Source organism: Hyla sarda, chromosome 8 (genome assembly GCF_029499605.1).
Source record: "Hyla sarda isolate aHylSar1 chromosome 8, aHylSar1.hap1, whole genome shotgun sequence".
NCBI classification, from domain to species: Eukaryota; Metazoa; Chordata; class Amphibia; order Anura; family Hylidae; genus Hyla; species Hyla sarda.
The window spans coordinates 10,051,591-10,075,160 of NC_079196.1; the positions used below are offsets into that span (position 1 = coordinate 10,051,591).

At 41.0% G+C, this 23,570-nt stretch overlaps 1 protein-coding gene across 3 annotated transcripts in view; it reads left to right on the plus strand.

Moving 5' to 3' along the window:
• Nucleotides 1–23,570, plus strand: part of MYLK (myosin light chain kinase) — a 245,807-nt gene that overhangs the window by 205,122 nt on the left and 17,115 nt on the right. For all 3 annotated transcript variants that reach the window (XM_056533517.1, XM_056533518.1, XM_056533519.1), the window contains 5 exons: nucleotides 6,681–6,986; nucleotides 12,207–12,239; nucleotides 12,591–12,684; nucleotides 16,639–16,842; nucleotides 21,183–21,400. In XM_056533517.1, coding sequence (XP_056389492.1) covers nucleotides 6,681–6,986; nucleotides 12,207–12,239; nucleotides 12,591–12,684; nucleotides 16,639–16,842; nucleotides 21,183–21,400 — 855 coding nt within the window. The remainder of the gene's footprint in view (nucleotides 1–6,680; nucleotides 6,987–12,206; nucleotides 12,240–12,590; nucleotides 12,685–16,638; nucleotides 16,843–21,182; nucleotides 21,401–23,570) is intronic.

Sequence of the window (23,570 nt, forward strand, 5' to 3'; positions counted from 1 at the left end):
GACCCCCTCAGGTGCATGCATCTGCCTCCTGTGCATGCCCTATAGCAGTGGTCTTCAACCTGCGGACCTCCAGATGTTGCAAAACTACATCTCCCAGCATGCCCGGACAGCCAACGGCTGTCCGGGCATGCTGGGAGTTGTAGTTTTGCAACATCTGGAGGTCCGCAGGTTGAAGACCACTGCCCTATAGTTACACCAATATAGGGAACCTTTTATACAAACCATGTTACAATTAGCACCACTACTGTTCTCTTGTGTGGCTGAGGGGCCCCCATAGGTAGTGGGGCCCATGTGTGACTATGACTTTTGCTTCTCGCTGTTACAGAAGGACTAGAATACCTGGGTTTGTGGACTTTTTAAATTAGGTCACATGACTATTTGTAAATGACTCTTAAGGGTCTGTTCACACATGCAGTATTCTGCGCAGGATTTTATGCTGCAGATTTCCAAGTAAACTGAATGACTGAACAAAGCTTCAAATCCTGCGCTTCAAATCTGCACAGAATACTGCACGTGTGAATAGACCCTAAGGAGTGAAACAAGACCCTCCCTGCACCTGCCCGAGGACACGTGAGGAACGATCTGGAGTTTTGTTTTTGTTTTTTTGCTTATTTTTGTTGGTTTCCTTATCTTGTTTGATTGGGATCTGGCTCGTTCCCAGTGCACAGCCTGAGGCCATAGAGTGTCAGCTCTGCGAGTTTTCATCATTCTGAGCGGCTCCTCAGATATGAAGCGTAGAAGGAATTGCATAGTCATCCAAAAGAAATAATAATCCTACAGCCAAGACCCTCAGCAGGACGAAGCATCTGATCGCCAGGAACAATCCTGCAGCCAATTGATTTAGATTAAGAAGATTTAGCCCAAAATCTTGTTTACAGTAAAATCAGAAAATTACCCCCAACATTCTCAGTCTCCTGCGGCCTGAGCCCCCATAGACTCCTGCAGCTTAACCCCCCAGTCTCCTGCAGCCTGAGCCCCCATAGACTCCTGCAGCTTAACCCCCCAGTCTCCTGCAGCCTGAGCCCCCATAGACTCCTGCAGCTTAACCCCCCAGTCTCCTGCAGCCTGTGCCCCCATAGACTCCTTCAGCTTAACCCCCATAGACTCCTGCAGCTTAACCCCCATAGACTCCTGCAGCTTAACCCCCCAGTCTCCTGCAGCCTGAGCCCCCATAGACTCCTGCAGCTTAACCCCCCAGTCTCCTGCAGCCTGTGCCCCCATAGACTCCTGCAGCTTAACCCCCATAGACTCCTGCAGCTGAACCCCCCAGTCTCCTGCAGCCTGTGCCCCCATAGACTCCTGCAGCATAACCCCCCAGTCTTCTGCGGCCTGAGCCCCCATAGACTCCTGCAGCTTAACCCCCCAGTCTCCTGCAGCCTGAGTTCCCATAGACCCCTGCAGTTTAACCCCCCCCCCCCCGTCTTTTGCCCCAATAGACTTCCACAGCCGGAGCCTCCAAAGACCCCTACAGCTTAACCCCCCAGTCTCCTGCAGCCTTAGCCCCCATAGACCCCTGCAGTTTAACCCCCCTGTCTCCTGCAGCCTTAGCCCCCATAGACCCCTGCAGTTTAACCCCCCCCCCACCCCGTCTTTTTCCCTAATAGACTTCCACAGCCGGAGCCTCCAAAGACCCCTACAGCTTAACCCCCCGTCTCCTGCAGCCTTAGCCCCCACAGACTCCTGCAGCTTAACCCCCCTGTCTCCTGCAGCCTAAAATCTAGATAATTGGTATTCTCACTATTACATTTTATATTTTATGGAAGAAAAGCTGTAATGTGATTAAGATGTGTGAAGACTTATTGGCCATTCATGCTCTATTGCAGTGGTCTTCAACCTGCGGACCTCCAGATGTTGCAAAACTACAACTCCCAGCATGCCCGGACAGCCGTTGGCTGTCCGGGCATGCTGGGAGTTGTAGTTTTGCAACATCTGGAGGTCCGCAGGTTGAAGACCACTGCTGTATTGGGAATTCTGGGTAGAAAGGATATGTAAAGCAGCTCACATACTTCCCAGGTAGCTTTCCCTTATCAGGTTATGTCAGTGTTTCACTCCAACTAGGCGTCTTAGAGCATGACTGGGAATGTATATATACACAATTCCCAGAAAGCATTGCTTTCCCTCAGTCTTCATCACAGTCCATACACCCTGCCTACTCCCCTCCCACAATGCTCTTGCCAGTTCCTTGCCCAGAGCTGTTGCAGAATATTTCAATACACAGCAGACTATCACACATCATTGAGTTTGCAGCAGAAGCTGTATTCACTTCCTGTCTTCTCCTCTGCCTGTAGCATTGCTCAGTACAAGGCAGCATGCTGTAACCACGCTATGCTTCCCTGAATGTTACAATAAAGATATATATATATATGTATATACAGTGACCCCCTGACTTATGATGGCCCCGACATATGATCATTTCAACATATGATGGCCTCTCAGAGCCCATCGTATGTTGAAGGCCGCCTCGACATGATGCTGCTGTGTGTCGGGTCCATCGTACAAACAGCTATCTGACAGCGCTGATAACTTCAGTAACTGACAGATAGTTGTATAATGTCCCCGTGTGCCCCGTTCTGCCTCCTGTTACTCACATGCTGTCCTGCTAACTCACGGAGGCTTCCACTGTGAGCTCCATGTAAGCCCCCCCCCCCCAGTGCAGCCATAGCCAATAGCCTGCAGCATCTTGCTGCAGGCATCCAATGAGCTGCTGGCTGCCCTCCCCTTCCTTTCCTATAGAGCTGTAGTCGGCAGGATGGTAATGGAGGAGATTCTGTCCCCCCTGAAGGTATATAAAGAACTGTACAGTCCTGTATGTGATGTCACACATCACATACAATACATATACACACTATACACCCCACACATCAATGTTTCCCTATTAGTGTGCCTCCAGCTGTTGCAAAACTATAACTCCCAGCATGCCCAGACAGTCAATGGCTGTACATCCATGCTGGGAGTTGTAGTTGTGCAACAGCTGGAGGCACCCTGGTTTGTTAAACACTCCCCATACACTCCACATACAATGGTCATCCCAGAACCAATTGGCAGTTTCCCATAGAGATATGTATTCAACATACAATGGTTCCGAGGCCCCAGAACCAATTACCATTTTTACATAGACATATGTACTCGACATATGATGGTTTGAACATATGATGGTTCTCCTGGAACCAATTAATATCATATGTTGAGGGACCACTGTATGTGTATGGCATGGATATGGTGATGTAGGCTGTAGGGGCTGATAAGATGTGGTGACATCACTCAGGGGCGGGGCTGGAGCTTAGAGACCAGATCGAGCGACACCTCCTGAGACCGCAGAGTATAATGCGTTGTCTCTGGCGGGAGGGGGAAGCTGCTGAGACAACACCTTACTGACAATGAGAGGACTACACAGCTTCCTTTCAAAAGACAAGGAGGCGCCAAGGAGCTGCTGAAACGACATCACACTAACCATGAGAGGACTACACAACTTCCTGTCAAAAGAGAGGGAGGAGCCAGGGAGTTGCTGAGACAACACCTGACAGTGAGAGGACTACAAAACTTCCTGTCAGGGGTAAGGGAGGATCTGGGAGCTCCTGAGACAAATCCACACTACATATGTTCGTGTCAGAAATGAATCACACAAAAACACGCTAAAGCCAGTACAATTTGTTATAACCCTACATTAGGAAGTTATATATCTTCGGGTAATTGTCTTATATAAAGGAGTCCTCCGGTGAAAACCTTTTTTTCTTTTAAATCAACTGGTGCCAGAAAGTTAAACATATTTGTAAATTACTTCTATTAAAAAATCTTAATCCTTCCAGTACTTATTAGCTGCTGAATGCTACAGAGGAAATTCCTTTCCTTTTGGAATACTGATGACATCACGAACACAGTGCTCTCTGCTGACATCTCTGTCCATTTTAGCAACCATGCATAGCAGATGTATGCTAAGGGCAGCATGGTGGCTCAGTGGTTATCACTGCTGCCTTGCAGTGCTGGAGCCTAGGGTTCAAATCCCACTTAGGACAACAATAAATAAAGAGTTATTATTATTATTATAATGATGTCAGCAAAGAGCACTGTGCTCGTGATGTCATCAGAGAGAATTCCAAAAAAGAAAAGAATTTCCTCTGTAGTATTCAGCAGCTAATAAGTACAGGAAGGATTAAGATTTTTTAATTGAAATAATTTTACAAATCTGTTTAACTTTCTGGCACCAGTTGATTTAAAAGAAAAAAAAGGTTTTCACCGGAGTACCCCTTTAAATACAATTTTCTCATACCACATTACCCCTTTAATTCCTGCACACTCAGTTCCATGCTGGTTGATAGGGAATCCTCAGGTTTCTTTGCCTTTACATGTGAGATCCATAGACTTTTCTATATAACAATATAATAACACTGTATTGGTTCTCATGAATAGCGCGGCCTTCTCTGTGTCGCCCCCTTGTTTATCTGTCATCTCTGAGCTGGTATTCACAGTGATTGCCGGATGGAGACGTTCCCACGACGCTGCCACCGCTGCTCTATGGGAATCCCAGTAATGGAGGGCGATGACTATCTAAATGTCCCTTCCTAGGACAGTCACTCCCTGTGTAAGGGCTGCAGGCCTGGGAACCTACGTGACTAGGAGCAGATCACTGCCCATCAGTAATAATACATAATACAATGGTCCCTCAAGTTACAATATTAATCGGTTCCAGGACGGCCATTGTATGTTGAGACCATTGTATGTTGAGACCAGAACTCTATGGAAACCTGGTAATTGGTTCTGAAGCCACCAAAATGTCATCCAAAAATAGGAAAAAGTGAGGATTAAAAAAATAAGTAGATAACTAATAAAGATAAAGCAAATCCTTATATATAAAAGTAAGAGAAAGATCTGCTGGGAGCTGTAATCACTGTCTATGTCAGTGTTTCCCAACCAGGGTGCCTCCAGCTGTTGTAAAACTACAATTCCCAGCATGCCCGGACAGCCTTTGGCTGTCCGGGCATGCTGGGAGTTGTAGTTTTTCAACAGCTGGAGGCCCCCTCGTTGGGAAACATTGGTCTATATAGAGGATAGGAGCTTCTTCAGGGTCCTGTACAGTACACAATGTCCTAAAAAAGGAAAATGGAGCCAACCTTACTTGGTGTCCAAAGGAGCAGCTATCCCTGGCATAGGTTAAAAGTAGTTCAGAACATGTAGTACCTCCCTGTACTGTAGGGGGCGCTACCAGACACCAGTCAGTGCATACACTTCTGTAATACAGGTAAAGAGTACAGAACAAGTAATACCTCCCTGTACTGTAGGGGGCGCTACCAGACACCAGTCAGTGCATACACTTCAGTAATACAGGTAAAGAGTACAGAACATGTAATACCTCCCTGTACTGTAGGGGGCGCTACCAGACACCAGTCAGTGCATACACTTCAGTAATACAGGTAAAGAGTACAGAACAAGTAATACCTCCCTGTACTGTAGGGGGCGCTACCAGACACCAGTCAGTGCCTGCACTTTAGGAATACAGGTAAAGAGTACAGAACATGTAATACCTCCCTGTACTGTAGGGGGCGCTCCCAGACACCAGTCAGTGCATACACTTCAGTAATACAGGTAAAGAGTACAGAACATGTAATACCTCCCTGTACTGTAGGGGGCACTACCAGACACCAGTCAGTGCATACACTTCAGTAATACAGGTAAAGAGTACAGAACATGTAATACCTCCCTGTACTGTAGGGGGCGCTACCAGACACCAGTCAGTGCATACACTTCAGTAATACAGGTAAAGAGTACAGAACATGTAATACCTCCCTGTACTGTAGGGGGCGCTACCAGACACCAGTCAGTGCCTGCACTTTAGGAATACACAGGTTTTACCAGTGAATGCCCATTCTGATTGGTCAGTTCTTCCGGCCATGGACACGTTTCCCAGATTCCATAGCATTGTAAGTTGAGTCTGGTTTCAAGTTACAATGGTCCTGAAAAGACCATTGTATGTTGAAATTATTGTATGTTGAGGCCATTGTAAGTTGAGGGATCACTGTATAACAATATAGTGCCTAATATTATAATATGTGACTATTATACATACGATTATATTTTATATCACTGTAATACAGGAGTTTATAATATATATTGGCCCTCATTTACTATTCTAAACCCGACTTTTTTTGTCAGGTTTTTTGGCGCATCTTTGTCTGCGACATGTAGCAGACATCGTGCGCCAGTCTGCGACACGATGCAACATTTTTTTCCGACGGACCTGATGTGGATTCTCCCAAACCCGAAAAAGGGGCGTAACCCGACATTTCTGAGCTTTCCCACGTATTTATAAAGGTTTCCAACCCGAATTTGTTCAATTGTTGTGGATTTTTTCCCGACAACTCAGAGGAGTTGGAAACCAAAACCAACAAAACCTACGTGCGACAAACAGGATGCGACATAATAATAAATACCAGGGGAAAAAAGCAAGATAGACTTACAACCCGATTTTCTAAGTAAATGAGGGCCATTATGTTATATCCATGAGAATAAAATGTTACCACTATTATATAACAGATTATAACCCGTTTAATATATAACGCTATAATAAGTGAGATTATAATACTGAACAATATAATCCATGAGATTATAATATATAACACTGTAATTTCTCTCTGATCAGTGGAAGAACCAGGATGGTCTATTAACTGGTTATTATTTCCTTGTAGATAAACCGGACCCTCCAGCGGGTCAGCCGTGTGCTTCCGAAATGAAGGGCTCGGCGCTCACCTTGTCGTGGTACGGATCGTCCTATGATGGAGGGAGCGTGGTGCAGTCCTACACAGTGGAGATCTGGGACTCCGTAGATAAGACGTGGTCAGACCTGACGCAGTGCAGAAGCACCTCCTTCAACGTGGAGAATTTACTACATGACCGGCAGTACAAATTCCGGATACGAGCCACCAATGTGTACGGAACCAGCGAGCCGAGCCAGGAGTCCGAGCCGGTGGAGTATAAAGAGAAGATAGAGCAAGGTGACCGAGCAGTGTCCATGTTATATCATCATAAAAGGATATGCAGACAGCTCACACTGTACCAGATATTATATCATTATATTATCATGTTATAGCATCACATTATATTATATCATCACATTATATCATCATGTTATATCATTACATTATATTATCGTGTTTTATCATTACATTATATCATCATGTTATATCATTACATTATATCATCATGTTATATCATTACATTATATCATCATGTTATATCATTACATTATATCATCATGTTATAGCATTACATTATATCATCATGTTATAGCATCACATTATATTATATCATCACATTATATCATCATGTTATATCATTACATTATATTATCGTGTTTTATCATTACATTATATCATCATGTTATATCATTACATTACATTATCGTGTTATATCATTACATTATATCATCATGTTATATCATTACATTATATTATCGTGTTATAGCATCACATTATATCATCGTGTTATATCATTACATTATATCATCATGTTATATCATTACATTATATTATCGTGTTATAGCATCACATTATATCATCATGTTATATCATTACATTATATCATCATGTTATATCATTACATTATATTATCGTGTTATATCAGCATAAAAGAAAGGATATGCAGACAGATCGCACTGTACCAGATATTATATCATTATATTATCGTGTTATATCATTACATTATATTATCGTGTTATATCATTACATTATATTATCGTGTTATATCATCACATTATATCATCATGTTATATCATTACATTATATTATCGTGTTATATCATTACATTATATTATCATGTTATATCATCACATTATATCATCGTGTTATATCATTACATTATATCATCATGTTATAGCATCACATTATATCATCATGTTATATCATTACATTATATCATCATGTTATAGCATTACATTATATCATCATGTTATATCATTACATTATATCATCGTGTTATATCATTACATTATATCATCATGTTATAGCATCACATTATATCATCGTGTTATATCATTACATTATATTATCGTGTTATATCATTACATTATATTATCATGTTATATCATCACATTATATCATCGTGTTATATCATTACATTATATCATAGTGTTATATCATTACATTATATCATCATGTTATATCATTACATTATATTATCATGTTATATCATTACATTATATCATCATGTTATATCATTACATTATATTATCATGTTATATCATTACATTATATCATCATCTTATATCATCACATTATATCATCATGTTATATCATCACATTATATCATCATGTTATATCATTACATTATATCATCATGTTATATCATCACATTATATCATCATGTTATATCATCACATTATATCATCATGTTATATCATTACATTATATCATCATGTTATATCATTACATTGTATCATCATGTTATATCATCACATTATATTATCATGTTATATCATTACATTATATCATCATGTTATATCATTACATTATATCATCATGTTATATCATTACATTATATCATCATGTTATATCATTACATTATATCATCGTGTTATATCATTACATTATATCATCATGTTATATCATTACATTATATCATCATGTTATATCATTACATTATATCATCATGTTATATCATTACATTATATCATAGTGTTATATCATTACATTATATTATCATGTTATATCATTACATTATATTATCATGTTATATCATTACATTATATCATAGTGTTATATCATTACATTATATCATCATGTTATATCATTACATTATATTATCATGTTATATCATTACATTATATCATCGTGTTATATCATTACATTATATCATCATGTTATATCATTACATTATATCATAGTGTTATATCATTACATTATATTATCGTGTTATATCATTACATTATATCATCATGTTATATCATTACATTATATTATATCATCACATTATATTATATCATCACATTATATTATATCATCACATTATATTATATCATTACATTATATTATCGTGTTATATCATTACATTATATTATCGTGTTATATCATTACATTATATCATCATGTTATATCATTACATTATATCATCATGTTATATCATTACATTATATTATCGTGTTATATCATTACATTATATTATCATGTTATATCATTACATTATATCATCATGTTATATCATTACATTAAATCATCATGTTATATCATTACATTATATCATCATGTTATATCATTACATTATATTATCGTGTTATATCATTACATTATATTATCGTGTTATATCATTACATTATATCATCATGTTATATCATTACATTATATTATCGTGTTATATCATTACATTATATTATCATGTTATATCATTACATTATATCATCATGTTATATCATTACATTAAATCATCATGTTATATCATTACATTATATTATCGTGTTATATCATTACATTATATTATCGTGTTATATCATTACATTATATCATCATGTTATATCATTACATTATATTATCGTGTTATATCATTACATTATATCATCATGTTATATCATTACATTATATTATCGTGTTATATCATTACATTATATTATCGTGTTATATCATTACATTATATCATCATGTTATATCATTACATTAAATCATCATGTTATATCATTACATTATATCATCATGTTAGCACTATATAAGCTGTATGAAGTTTTATACATGTTTATATACCACCAACATATGCTACAGAATTGTACAAGATTGTATCACTCCCATCATCCCTGACCCCAGATGGCAATCTAATCTCCCTGTTTAACACAATGTATAACTCCCATCATCCCTGAGCTCACAACCTAATCTCCCTATCTCACACAATGGCCCTCATTTATCACTAATTCACAACTTAAATAAATAGATTGAAATGCATTTTTCCCCCAAATTTTTTCCACAATTTATACAGAAATCTAATAGTAAATGAGGACCAATGTATCACTCCCATCATCCCTGACCCCAGGAGCTCACAATCTAATCTCCTATCATACAATGTATCACTCCCATCATCCCTGACCCCAGGAGCTCACAATCTAATCTCCCATCATACAATGTATCACTCCCATCATCCCTGACCCCAGGAGCTCACAATCTAATCTCCTATCACATACAATGTATCACTCCCATCATCCCTGACCCCAGGAGATCACAATCTAATCTCCTATTACATACAATGTATCACTCCCATCATCCCTGACCCCAGGAGCTCACAATCTAATCTCCTATCACATACAATGTATCACTCCCATCATCCCTGACCCCAGGAGCTCACAATCTAATCTCCTATCACATACAATGTATCACTCCCATCATCCCTGACCCCAGGAGATCACAATCTAATCTCCTATTACATACAATGTATCACTCCCATCATCCCTGACCCCAGGAGATCACAATCTAATCTCCTATTACATACAATGTATCACTCCCATCATCCCTGACCCCAGGAGCTCACAATCTAATCTCCTATCACATACAATGTATCACTCCCATCATCCCTGACCCCAGGAGCTCACAATCTAATCTCCCATCATACAATGTATCACTCCCATCATCCCTGACCCCAGGAGCTCACAATCTAATCTCCTATCACATACAATGTATCACTCCCATCATCCCTGACCCCAGGAGCTCACAATCTAATCTCCTATCACATACAATGTATCACTCCCATCATCCCTGACCCCAGGAGATCACAATCTAATCTCCTATTACATACAATGTATCACTCCCATCATCCCTGACCCCAGGAGCTCACAATCTAATCTATCACATACAATGTATCACTCCCATCATCCCTGACCCCAGGAGCCCACAATCTAATCTCCTATCATACAATGTATCACTCCCATCATCCCTGACCCCAGGAGCTCACAATCTAATCTCCTATCATACAATGTATCACTCCCATCATCCCTGACCCCAGGAGCTCACAATCTAATCTCCTATCACATACAATGTATCACTCCCATCATCCCTGACCCCAGGAGCTCACAATCTAATCTCCTATCATACAATGTATCACTCCCATCATCCCTGACCCCAGGAGCTCACAATCTAATCTCCTATCATACAATGTATCACTCCCATCATCCCTGACCCCAGGAGCTCACAATCTAATCTCCTATCATACAATGTATCACTCCTATCATCCCTGACCCCAGGAGCTCACAATCTAATCTCCTATCACATACAATGTATCACTCCCATCATCCCTGACCCCAGGAGCTCACAATCTAATCTCCTATCATACAATGTATCACTCCTATCATCCCTGACCCCAGGAGCTCACAATCTAATCTCCTATCACATACAATGTATCACTCCCATCATCCCTGACCCCAGGAGCTCACAATCTAATCTATCACATACAATGTATCACTCCCATCATCCCTGACCCCAGGAGCTCACAATCTAATCTCCTATCACATACAATGTATCACTCCCATCATCCCTGACCCCAGGAGCTCACAATCTAATCTCCTATCACATACAATGTATCACTCCCATCATCCCTGACCCCAGGAGCTCACAATCTAATCTCCTATCACATACAATGTATCACTCCCATCATCCCTGACCCCAGGAGCTCACAATCTAATCTCCTATCACATACAATGTATCACTCCCATCATCCCTGACCCCAGGAGCTCACAATCTAATCTCCTATCACATACAATGTATCACTCCCATCATCCCTGACCCCAGGAGCTCACAATCTAATCTCCTATCACATACAATGTATCACTCCCATCATCCCTGACCCCAGGAGCTCACAATCTAATCTCCTATCACATACAATGTATCACTCCCATCATCCCTGACCCCAGGAGCTCACAATCTAATCTCCTATCACATACAATGTATCACTCCCATCATCCCTGACCCCAGGAGCTCACAATCTATTCTCCTATCATACAATGTATCACTCCCATCATCCCTGACCCCAGGAGCTCACAATCTATTCTCCTATCATACAATGTATCACTCCCATCATCCCTGCCAACCCCCCAACCCCAGTGTCATTCTTTTTTCACTCTTTTTTAACAGTAACGTAGTATACAGCCATACCAGATTGGGGCACTTGTAGTTAATGACTAATCCGATTTCTTGATTCTTTTGTTTCTTTCTGCGTTCAGGATGATGATTTATTTTTGTTTTTTACAGAACACAAAGATGAAGCCGAAGTTTCAGATGATGGTGAGTTCTGTATTTTTGTAACTTATTTATTTATTTAGCGACTGGATAATGGGGGGAGATATGAAAAATAAAGATGTCACTCCTTTAAGACATAACCTATTTGATGCCACTCATGTAAGACATAAGATATATTCGGAGATCAGTGATGTCACTTCTGTAAGATATACCTTAAGTGTGTGAAGTTGTGACATCACTTCTAGAAGATATAACATATATTTGGACATTAGTGATGTCACTGCTGTAAGATAGAATGTATATTTTGGAGCTTAGTGATGTCACTCCTGTAAGATATACCCAATTGTAATGTCTGTGATTGTAGATTTCATTTCATTTCTTCTTTCTGATCTTCAGAGGACAAGGAGACCGAACAGGAATACAGGAACGTCGTAGTAAACACCACACAGAAGGTGGCCGACTTCTATGATGTGGAGGAGCGGCTGGGAACGTAAGTGTGATAGCAGATGTGTCTGCAGAGAGCTCACTCTGGTGATTTACATCCTGGGAAGTGTCATCTTTACATTGGATTTCAATCAGCGCAATAGTGAGTGCAGCTCTGAAGTATAATACAGGATATAACTCAGGATCAGTATAGGATAAGTAATGTAATGTATGTACACAGTGATCTCACCAGCAGAATAGTGAGTACAGCTCTGGAGTATAATACAGGATATAACTCAGGATCAGTATAGGATAAGTAATGTAATGTATGTACACAGTGATCTCACCAGCAGAATAGTGAGTACAGCTCTTGAGTATAATACAGGATATAACTCAGGATCAGTACAGGATAAGTAATGTAATGTATGTACACAGTGACCTCACCAGCAGAATAGTGAGTACAGCTCTGGAGTATAGTACAGGATATAACTCAGGATCAGAACAGGATAAGTAATGTATGTACACAGTGACCTCACCAGCAGAATAGTGAGTACAGCTCTGGAGTATAATACAGGATATAACTCAGGATCAGTACAGGATAAGTAATGTAATGTATGTACACAGTGACCTCACCAGCAGAATAGTGACTACAGCTCTGGAGTATAATACAGGATATAACTCAGGATCAGTACAGGATAAGTAATGTATGTACACAGTGACCTCACCAGCAGAATAGTGAGTGCAGCTCTGGAGTATAGTACAGGATATAACTCAGGATCAGTACAGGATATGTAATGTAATGTATATACACAGTGACCTCACCAGCAGAATAGTGAGTACAGCTCTGGAGTATAATACAGGATATAACTCAGGATCAGTACAGGATAAGTAATGTAATGTATGTACACAGTGACCTCACCAGCAGAATAGTGAGTGCAGCTCTGGAGTATAGTACAGGATATAACTCAGGATCAGTACAGGATACGTAATGTAATGTATGTACACAGTGACCTCACCAGCAGAATAGTGAGTACAGCTCTGGAGTATAATACAGGATATAACTCAGGATCAGTACAGGATAAGTAATGTAATGTATGTACACAGTGACCCCCTCAGCAGAATAGTGAGTACAGCTCTGGAGTATAATACAGGATATAACTCAGGATCAGTACAGGATAAGTAATGTATGTACACAGTGACCTCACCAGCAGAATAGTGAGTACAGCTCTGGGGTATAATACAGGATATAACTCAGGATCAGTACAGGATAAGTAATGTATGTACACAGTGACCTCACCAGCAGAATAGTGAGTGCAGCTCTGGAGTATAGTACAGGATATAACTCAGGATCAGTACAGGATACGTAATGTAATGTATGTACACAGTGACCTCACCAGCAGAATAGTGAGTACAGCTCTGGAGTATAATACAGGATATAACTCAGGATCAGTATAGGATAAGTAATGTAATGTATGTACATAGGGACCCCACCAGCAGAATAGTGAGTGTAGCTCTGGAAAAAGCTTAGCCGGTTCTTATTGCTGTCATCAGGGGATGGGATTAAACATTGATAATAATAGTTCCCTGCTGTTTATAAGGATGAAGCTTCATATTTCAGTCTCGGCTCCTGTTGGTGGGAAATCCCTGTTTCTCTGTGATTATTTTCCGACTATTCTCTATTCCTCATCTCCCCTTTATGGGGGAAGATCATGTATCTGGCAGCGGCAGCTCAAAGCGATCACAGTCTTATCGGGATTTAGGGATAATCAGTAAATGGTCCTGGTACAGTGATGGGATCCATCAGCGGCTTGTTATTCTGTATCTATTCCTTGCCTATGACCTGCTCTGCGAGCATGCACTGATATTTCCTGGTCATGTGATGGGTCCATGAGGCAGTCACACGTGTGGTCCGATTACGTATTGCCGACTGGAAAGAGGGGAGAGTAGAGATGAGAAATGGTATGACCGACATTAAAGCTCCTGCAGGAATTGAAATTCCCAGTTGGCATCTGTCATTGCATGCTGGGAGTTGTAGTGACATCACATCTCCAGAATCATAGATAGTTCTTAGAAAAAAAAAACATTGTGTTGGGTTCTCTTCACTCAACTGTGTCCAGGGAAAGCTGAGTGACCTAAGTGACTTCCAGTATGGCACCAACTACAGTCTGTCACCTATAGTTTTTTGTGGTGACCCTACACGGGAACGTAGTGATACATCCTTACCCGTCATTGCCTTTCAGGAATATGGGTAAGGTGGTTGGCTGCCTCTCTCTATGTGCACACATTCAGTGGGGCAAAAAAGTATTTAGTCAGCCTCCAATTGTGCAAGTTCTTCCACTTAAAAAGATGAGAGAAGCCTGTAATTTTCATCATATGTATACCTCAACTATGTGATGAGAAAAAAAATCCATAAAATTGTCTGATTTTTTAAAGAATTAATTTGCTAATTATGGTGGAAAATAAGTATTTGGTCACCTACAAACAAAGAAGTGATAGGTCTGTGAGATACAGAAATCTTGCTTAAGAGTCTTCTCTGTCTTCCACTCATTACCTGTATTAATGGCTCCTTTTTGAACTTATCAGTACAAAAGACACCTGTCCACAACCTCAAACAGTCACACTCCAAACTTCACTATGGCCAAGACCAAAGAGCTGTCGAAGGACACCAGAAACAAAATTGTAGACCTCCACCAGGCTGGGAAGACTGAATCTGCAATAGGCAAGTAGCTTGGTTTGAAGAAATCAACTGTTGGAGCAATTATTAGAAAATGGAAGACATACAAGACTACTGATAATCTCCCTCGATCTGGGGCTCCATGCAAGATATCACCCCGTGGTGTCAAAATTATCACAATAACGGTGAGCAAAAATCCCAGAACCACACAAGGGGGGGACCTAGTGAATGACCTGCAGAGAGCGGGGACCAAAGTAACAAAGGCTACCATCAGTAACACACTAAACCGCCAGGGACTCAAATCATGCAGTGCCAGACGTGTCTCCCTGATTAAGCCAGTACATGTCCGGGCCCATCTGAAGTTTGCTAGAGAGCACTTGGATGATCCAGAAGAGGATTGGGAGAATGTCATATGGTCAGATGAAACCAAAGAAGAACTTTTTGGTAAAAACTCAACTTGTCGTGTTTGGAGGAGAAAGAATGCTGAGTTGCATCCAAAGAACACCATACCTACTGTGAAGCATGGGGGTGGAAACATCATGATTTAGGGCTGTTTTTCTGCTAAGGGACCAGGACGACTGATCCGTGTAAAGGAAAGTATGAATGGGGCTATGTAGCGTGAGATTATGAGTGAAAAACTCCTTCCATCAGCAAGGGTATTGAAGATGAAACGTGGCTGGGTCTTTCAGCATGACAATGTTCCCAAATACACCGCCTGGGCAATGAAGGAATGGCTTTGGAAGAAGAATTTCAAGGTCCTGGAGTGGCCTAGCCAGTCTCCAGATCTCAACCCCATAGAAAACCTTTGGAGGGAGTTGAAAGTCCATGTTGCCCAGTGACAGCCCCAAAACATCACTGCTCTAGAGGAGATCTGCATAGAGGAATGAGCCAAAATACCAGCAACAGTGTGTGAAAACCTTGTGAAGACAGAAAACATGTGACCTCTGTCATTGCCAACAAAGGGGATATAACAAAGTATTGAGATGAACTTTTGTTATTGACCAAATACTTATTATCCACCATAATTTGCAAATAAATTCTTAAAAAATCAGACTGTGATTTTATGGATTTTTTTCCCATTCTGTCTCTCATAGCTGAGGTTATAACCTATGATGAAAATTAGAGGCCTTTCTCATCTTTTTAAGTGGGAGAACATGTACAATTGGTGACTGACTAAATACTTTTTTGCCCCACTGTATTCATAGATCCTGCCGCCCGTCATCCTGCTGTGTTTCCTTGGGCTATCTTTTAGGCCCATCATGTGATATTGCAGTTTTATGGGTCCTATCGAGGACTCTGATGGGAGATTGTGTGTCCCTTCTTCATGGATTGTTTCTATTCTTGCAGGGGGAAATTCGGACAAGTGTTCCGCATCGTCGATAAGAAAACTAAGAAGGTGTGGGCCGGAAAGTTCCTTAAGGCTTATTCTGCCAAGGACAAGGAGAGTATAAGACAAGAGATCGACATCATGAACTGCCTGCACCACCCCAAATTGGTACAATGCATCGACGCCTTCGAGTCCAAGAGCGACATGGTGATGGTGCTGGAACTGTAAGTAACCACAAGGGGGGCGTCAGGTGTAAACCCAATCCCCGGTGTATGGGGCAGTGGTATTAGGTAAAATAAAAAGGTTTACAATCACTATGTTGCCTCCCCCCCTTTTCACCAAATCACCAGAACCCTGTGACCATATTATTTCTCAGAGACAAAAGAAATGTAGCGTATTTACTCGAGTATAAGCCGAGTTTTTCAGCAGGATTTCATGTGCTGAAAACACCCCCCTCGGCTTATACTCGAGTGAACTCTCCGCCCTCAGTGATCTTCAACCTGCGGACCTCCAGATGTTTCAAAACTACAACTCCCAGCATGCTGGGAGTTGTAGTTTTGAAACATCTGGAGGTCCGCAGGTTGAGGACCACTGCGGCCTTTGTCATCATCCAGATGACAGGCGGTGATGATGACAGGGTGATGATGAGGGTGTTAATGACGGGGGTCTGGATGATGACGGGGGGGATGATGACTGGGGTCTGGATGATGACATGGGGGGATGATGTATTTCCCACCCTAGGCTTATAGTCGAGTCAATAACTTTTCCTGGGTTTTTGGGGTGAAATTAGGGGCCTCGGCTTATATTCGGGTCGGCTTATACTCGAGTATATACGGTAATAATCTCTGTGCAATGTTGCAGAATATGTCAGCACTATATAAATGAATAGGATAAATACATATATATTTATTAATGGTGTGTATAATATAGACCTGTATATATTATACATGTGTATGTATTATAGATATGTATTTATATAGAAGTGTGTGTGTGTGTGTGTTAAAGCATGTATGCTATAATTATATGCTCTATAGATCTATATGTATGATTGATTCGTGTGTATGTATGATAGATCTGTATAATAGAAGTATGTATTATAGGCCTGTATGTATCAGACATGTATGATTTCTGTGTATGTATGATAGATATGTATAATAGAAGTATATGTATTATACGCCTTTACATATGATAGACCTGTATGATTTCTATGTATGTATAATAGATCTGTATAATAGAAGTATATGTATTATACGCCTTTACATATGATAGACCTGTATGATTTCTATGTATGTATGATAGATCTGTATAATAGAAGTATATGTATTATACGCCTTTACATATGATAGACCTGTATGATTTCTATGTATGTATAATAGATCTGTATAATAGAAGTATATGTATTATATGCCTTTACATATGATAGACCTGTATGATTTCTGTGTATGTATGATAGATCTGTATAATAGAAGTATATGTATTATACGCCTTTACATATGATAGATCTGTGTATGTATAATAGATCTGTATGATAGAAGTCTTTGTATTATAGGCCTGTATGTATTATAGATCTGTATGATAGAAGTTTGTATTATAGGCCTTTATGGATCAAACATGTATGATTTCTGTGTATGTATAATAGATCTCTGTATGATAGAAGTATTTGTATTATAGGCCTGTATGTATCAGACATGTATGATTTCTGTGTATGTATTATAGTTCTGTATGATAGAAGTCTTTGTATTATAGGCCTGTATGTATTATAGATCTGTATGATAGAAGTATGTATTATAGGCCTGTATGTATTATAGATCTGTATGATAGAAGTATGTATTATAGGCCTGTATGTATTATAGGCATGTATGATTTCTGTGTATGTATTATAGTTCTGTATGATAGAAGTATTTGTATTATAGGCCTGTATGTATTATAGGCATGTATGATTTCTGTGTATGTATTATAGTTCTGTATGATAGAAGTATTTGTATTATAGGCCTGTATGTATTATAGGCATGTATGATTTCTGTGTATGTATTATAGTTCTGTATGATAGAAGTATTTGTATTATAGGCCTGTATGTATTATAGGCCTGTATGTATTATAGGCATGTATGTATTATAGATCTGTATGATAGAAGTATGTATTATAGGCATGTCTGTGTGTTTGATTGAATTACAGTTAAATATCTCTAAAGACACCACCTCCACACCTAGGCTTGATTTGGCCCTAGATATAGAAAAGGCCTTTGATAGTGTATCTTGGTCCTATTTATTTGCTGTTCTTTCTAAATTTGGATTCTCTGGTCCCTTTGTCCATGTTTTACGACTTTTGTACTCAACCCGACTGCTTACTTCAAACCACGACCCCCAGAACCTATTTCTATTCGGCGAGGCACACGGCAGGGGTGTCCCCTATCCCCGGCTGTGTTCGCCTTGGTGATGGAGCATTGGCGGCACTGATACGCCTTCACCCAGATATCAGTGGTGTGACTGTTGGATCCTCCGTATATAAAACCAACCTTTTTGCGGACGATCTATTGCTCACCCTTACTAATCCACTGGTGTCGTTACCTCATCTGTTTCAACTCTTAAATGACTTCAGTGAACAGTTGGGTCTTCGTGTAAATGTGGCCAAATCGAAAGTTCTGTATTGTAACGTTCCCACCCCAACCCAACATCTTATTTCTCTTAATTTTGGTTTTAGGTACTCTAGTCAGGGCCTTTCCTACCTGGGGATCAAGCTTACCACAGCGTTACCCCTTCTCTACCAGGCAAATTTTCCACCATTATATAGGGCTATTAAATGTGATCTCTGTTAGTGGGATCTACCACATATATCTTGGCTGGGCAGGGTGAATATAATAAAAATGGTGATCCTTCCCCGTTTATTGTACCTTTTCCATACACTGCCTATCCCCGTCCCGCTAGGGGACCTTCGCCTTCTACAACGCAAGGTTTTTAAGTATATTTGGTCAGACAAATGTCCCAGAATAAATAGATCCCTTATCATAAACGGGTGGCCGGCCTTTCTGTTCCCCATTTTTTTCGATATTATTCTGCAGCCAGGATAGCGCAATTAGCTTTAATCCAAAACAACAAGAATGCGCCGCGCTGGGTCGGCCTTGAATCCTCTCTTTTTTCTCCCTATTCTTATTCTGCTCTACTCTGGTCTTCCTGTTCTGTCTCTTCTCTGCCGTCCTCGGCCTGGATTGCCTTGCAAGCTCTCTCCTTATGGCGTGCGGTTCGCTTTAAGCTTTCCCTCCAATCACCTCTTTCTCCCCTTCTCTCCTTTCTAGCTAACCTCCTCTTTTCTCTTCGGCTTCTGCCTTTCGATGATAGGTGGAGGCAAAATGACTTGCTTGTCGGATTTTTTTGATCAGAAAACGGCTGATCACCCTAGGTCCCTTCTTTTTTGAGAACGTTACAGGGCTTTACAAATCTTGTCTTTTCTTTTCATCACAAGGACCTAGACATTTTTAGGTTACTCTGACCTTTTTTGAACCTTACTCTCTCTATTCTCCTGGCCTCCCAGGTTTTCTATCCTCTCTTTACACACATTTTAACTCCCCTTCCCCTAAGGATCGGAAGCTTAAATTCATGGTGGACTGAGAGAATGATATCCATACAGAACTCTCTATCCCGCAATGGCGCGCCTGCTGTGAATCCATCAGGAAGGGCAGGTGGCAGGTGTCTTTGGCAGAAAGCTCTATCAAGGTGTTGCACAGAATATATATGGCCTGGCTAGGTTACATACTATTTACCCATTGGTTTCTCCATCCTGTTTTTTGGGGCTGTGAGTCTAGAGGTACGAAGTACCATGTATGGTGGAGTTGCCATGTTGTTGCAACTCTTTGGTCACAAGTGCTAGATATTTTGATTACCATTATGCCTTGTTCAATCCCTGCAACACCCGCATTTTGTCTTCTAGGACACAGGCCCAGCCGGATTGCCGTATGGTGTGTTCCGACTGGCTCAAGTAATCTTTTTAGCTACTCGCATTTATATTGCTTCTCAATGGAAACAGACTGCTCGATCCCTGCCACCTGTCCTTGCTCGCCTTAATAAAATTATGCTTAATGAGAAACTTTCTGCCATCCAGGAGGACTCAGTGGAGAGATTTGATGTAGTCTGGGATCCTTGGGTCTCGTCTTATAGTCCCCCGATGTCTCATTGTTTATCACTTTATTGATTGGGGGATGTGTGTCACCATTGCATTTTCTTGTTTTTATTGATTGCAGCCTGTCTCATCTTTGTTACTATGCCATTTACCATGAGTACTCATTATTACCATTGTATCTCTTTTTCGTATTCTGGTTTATGTAGGGTTTTTCACCCTAAATAAAGCGTCTTTGTTTGATTGTTGAATATCTCAAAAGACCATCTCTTTGAGAAGACCATCCCCTTATCTAGAGTTCATGTATCAGATTTTCAGGCCACCACCATCACAATATTATGCATTCTGGGTGGTCTTCTCTAAGAGGTATCAGTGTATAAGCATTATAGACATTCATATATGATAGACGTGTGTGTATGATCCCCTCATGCGGTCTCTCTCCTTTCCGCGGCAGGGTCTCTGGGGGGGAGCTCTTCGAGAGGATCATCGATGAGGATTTTGAGTTGACGGAAAGAGAAGTCATCAAGTACATGAAGCAGATAGCGGAAGGCGTAGAGTTCATTCACAAGCAAGGCATCGTCCACTTGGACCTTAAACCCGAGAACATCATGTGCGTCAACAAGACCGGGACCAAAATCAAACTCATTGACTTTGGCCTGGCCAGAAGATTAGGTGAGTGCTTGTTCCTCTGTGCTGCTGTGGAGGGTCATTTAAGTACAGAACATGTACACGGCATTGACAGTAGTACACAATATTATCGGATCTGGGGTGTGAAGTTCCATGTGAAGAGGTTTAGACCAGTGGTCTTCAAGCTGTGGACCTCCAACTGTTGCAGAACTACAGCTCCCAGCATGCCTGGACCGCCAGCGGTTATCCGGACATGCTGGGGTTTTTAGTTGTGCAACATTTGGTGGTACACAGTTTGGAGACAACACTCTAAACCATATTAGTTTGGACCCAGAGACCATGAGGTGCTGCTTGTGGACAATGTAGTCGGCAGGTATATCCAGTCCATACAATGCATTACTGATTCTCAGATCTCTAGACACAGTCTATAACCGTATATTTATATGTTCTAATAACTTCTTGATCTGCCCCCCCGCCCCCATTGTTTTTCTCACAGCCCCCCTTCTCCCACAGGATCTCAGTATCTGCTTTTATGACCCATAAAGCCGCATGCAGCCCCATGTAAAGTCCCCTGTAATCTAATCGGAGGTGCGATCTTCCTTCAGGGACGCTCGGCTGGCTGCGCTCTGATCTTTGCGGTTCTTATTATGGTTGGGAATTCTTCCTTAAGTAATGGGATTTGATTCCTGCCCTTTTTTGGTCTTCTTAATGTCTCATGTAAACTTCATTTCAGATAAACCGGCTGCAAGGAGTTCTGCTCTGTTAACTCTTCAGAGGTCTGTGCGGAGCCAGGACTGCGGCTCTGTAGGGGAATCACACGGAGCTTCAGGATGATGGGGTGGGGGGACATTACTTTCATAGTGTCAAGGATAACACATACTCATCGTTACTCATCTGCTGTGCAGAGGCAGAACTGCAGCTTAGTAGGGGGGGGGTGGTGGGGTCATGTGTGGCATTAATGTCCCCTACATAGAAGGTAAAAGTTGACACAACGTCCACGATAATAGACTCGTCTTCGCTCATCAGAGGTGGTGGGTCACATGACTTAAGGCGATCAAATAAAATGAAGTTATTGTGGCTTCTTTCATCCTCTGATCGACTATTTCATCTCCCTCTCACCACCTCATACAATTTTCTATTGGTCCTGCAGAACACCGTCATCTATTACAGTGGTCCCTCAATAATACACATATACTAATACAGAAAAAACAAGTCGTTACATATAAAAGTGAAAAAAAAAGCCGCTTGAAGCTTTGATCACTGTCTTTGTAGAGGACAGGAGCTCCTTAAGGGTCCTGTACAGTACACAAAGTGTCCCTAACTAGTAAGATGGAGCCGCCCCCACCTATTGTCCAAAGGAACACCTAACCCTGGCACAGGTAAAGAATAGTACAGAACATGATACACCTCCCTGTACTGTAAGGGGTGCTACCAGACACCAGTCAGTGCATACACTTCAGTATTACAGGTAAAGAATAGTACAGAACATGTAATACCTCCCTGTACTGTAGAGGGCGCTACCAGACACCAGTCAGTGCATACACTTCAGTAATACAGGTAAAGAGTACAGAACATGTAATACCTCCCTGTATGGTAGGAGGCGCTACCAGACACCAGTCAGTGCATACACTTCAGTAATACAGGTAAAGATGAGTATAGAACATGTAATACCTGCCTGTACTGTAGGGGGCGCTACTGACACCAGTCAGTACATACACTTCAGTAATACAGGTAAAGAGTACAGAACATGTAATACCTCCCTGTACTGTAGGGGGCACTACCAGACACCAGTCAGTGCATACACTTCAGTAATACAGGTAAAGAGTACAGAACATGTAATACCTCCCTGTACTGTAGGGGGCGCTACCAGACATCAGTCAGTACATACACTTCAGTAATACAGGTAAAGAGTACAGAACATGTAATCCCTCCCTGTACTGTAGGGGGTGCTACCAGACACCAGTCAGTGCATACACTTCAGTAATACAGGTAAAGAGTACAGAACATGTAATACCTCCCTGTACTGTAGGGGGCGCTACCAGACACCAGTCAGTGCATACACTTCAGTAATACAGGTAAAGAGTACAGAACATGTAATACCTCCCTGTACTGTAGGGGGCGCTACCAGACACCAGTCAGTGCATACACTTCAGTAATACAGGTAAAGAGTACAGAACATGTAATCCCTCCCTGTACTGTAGGGGGCGCTACCAGA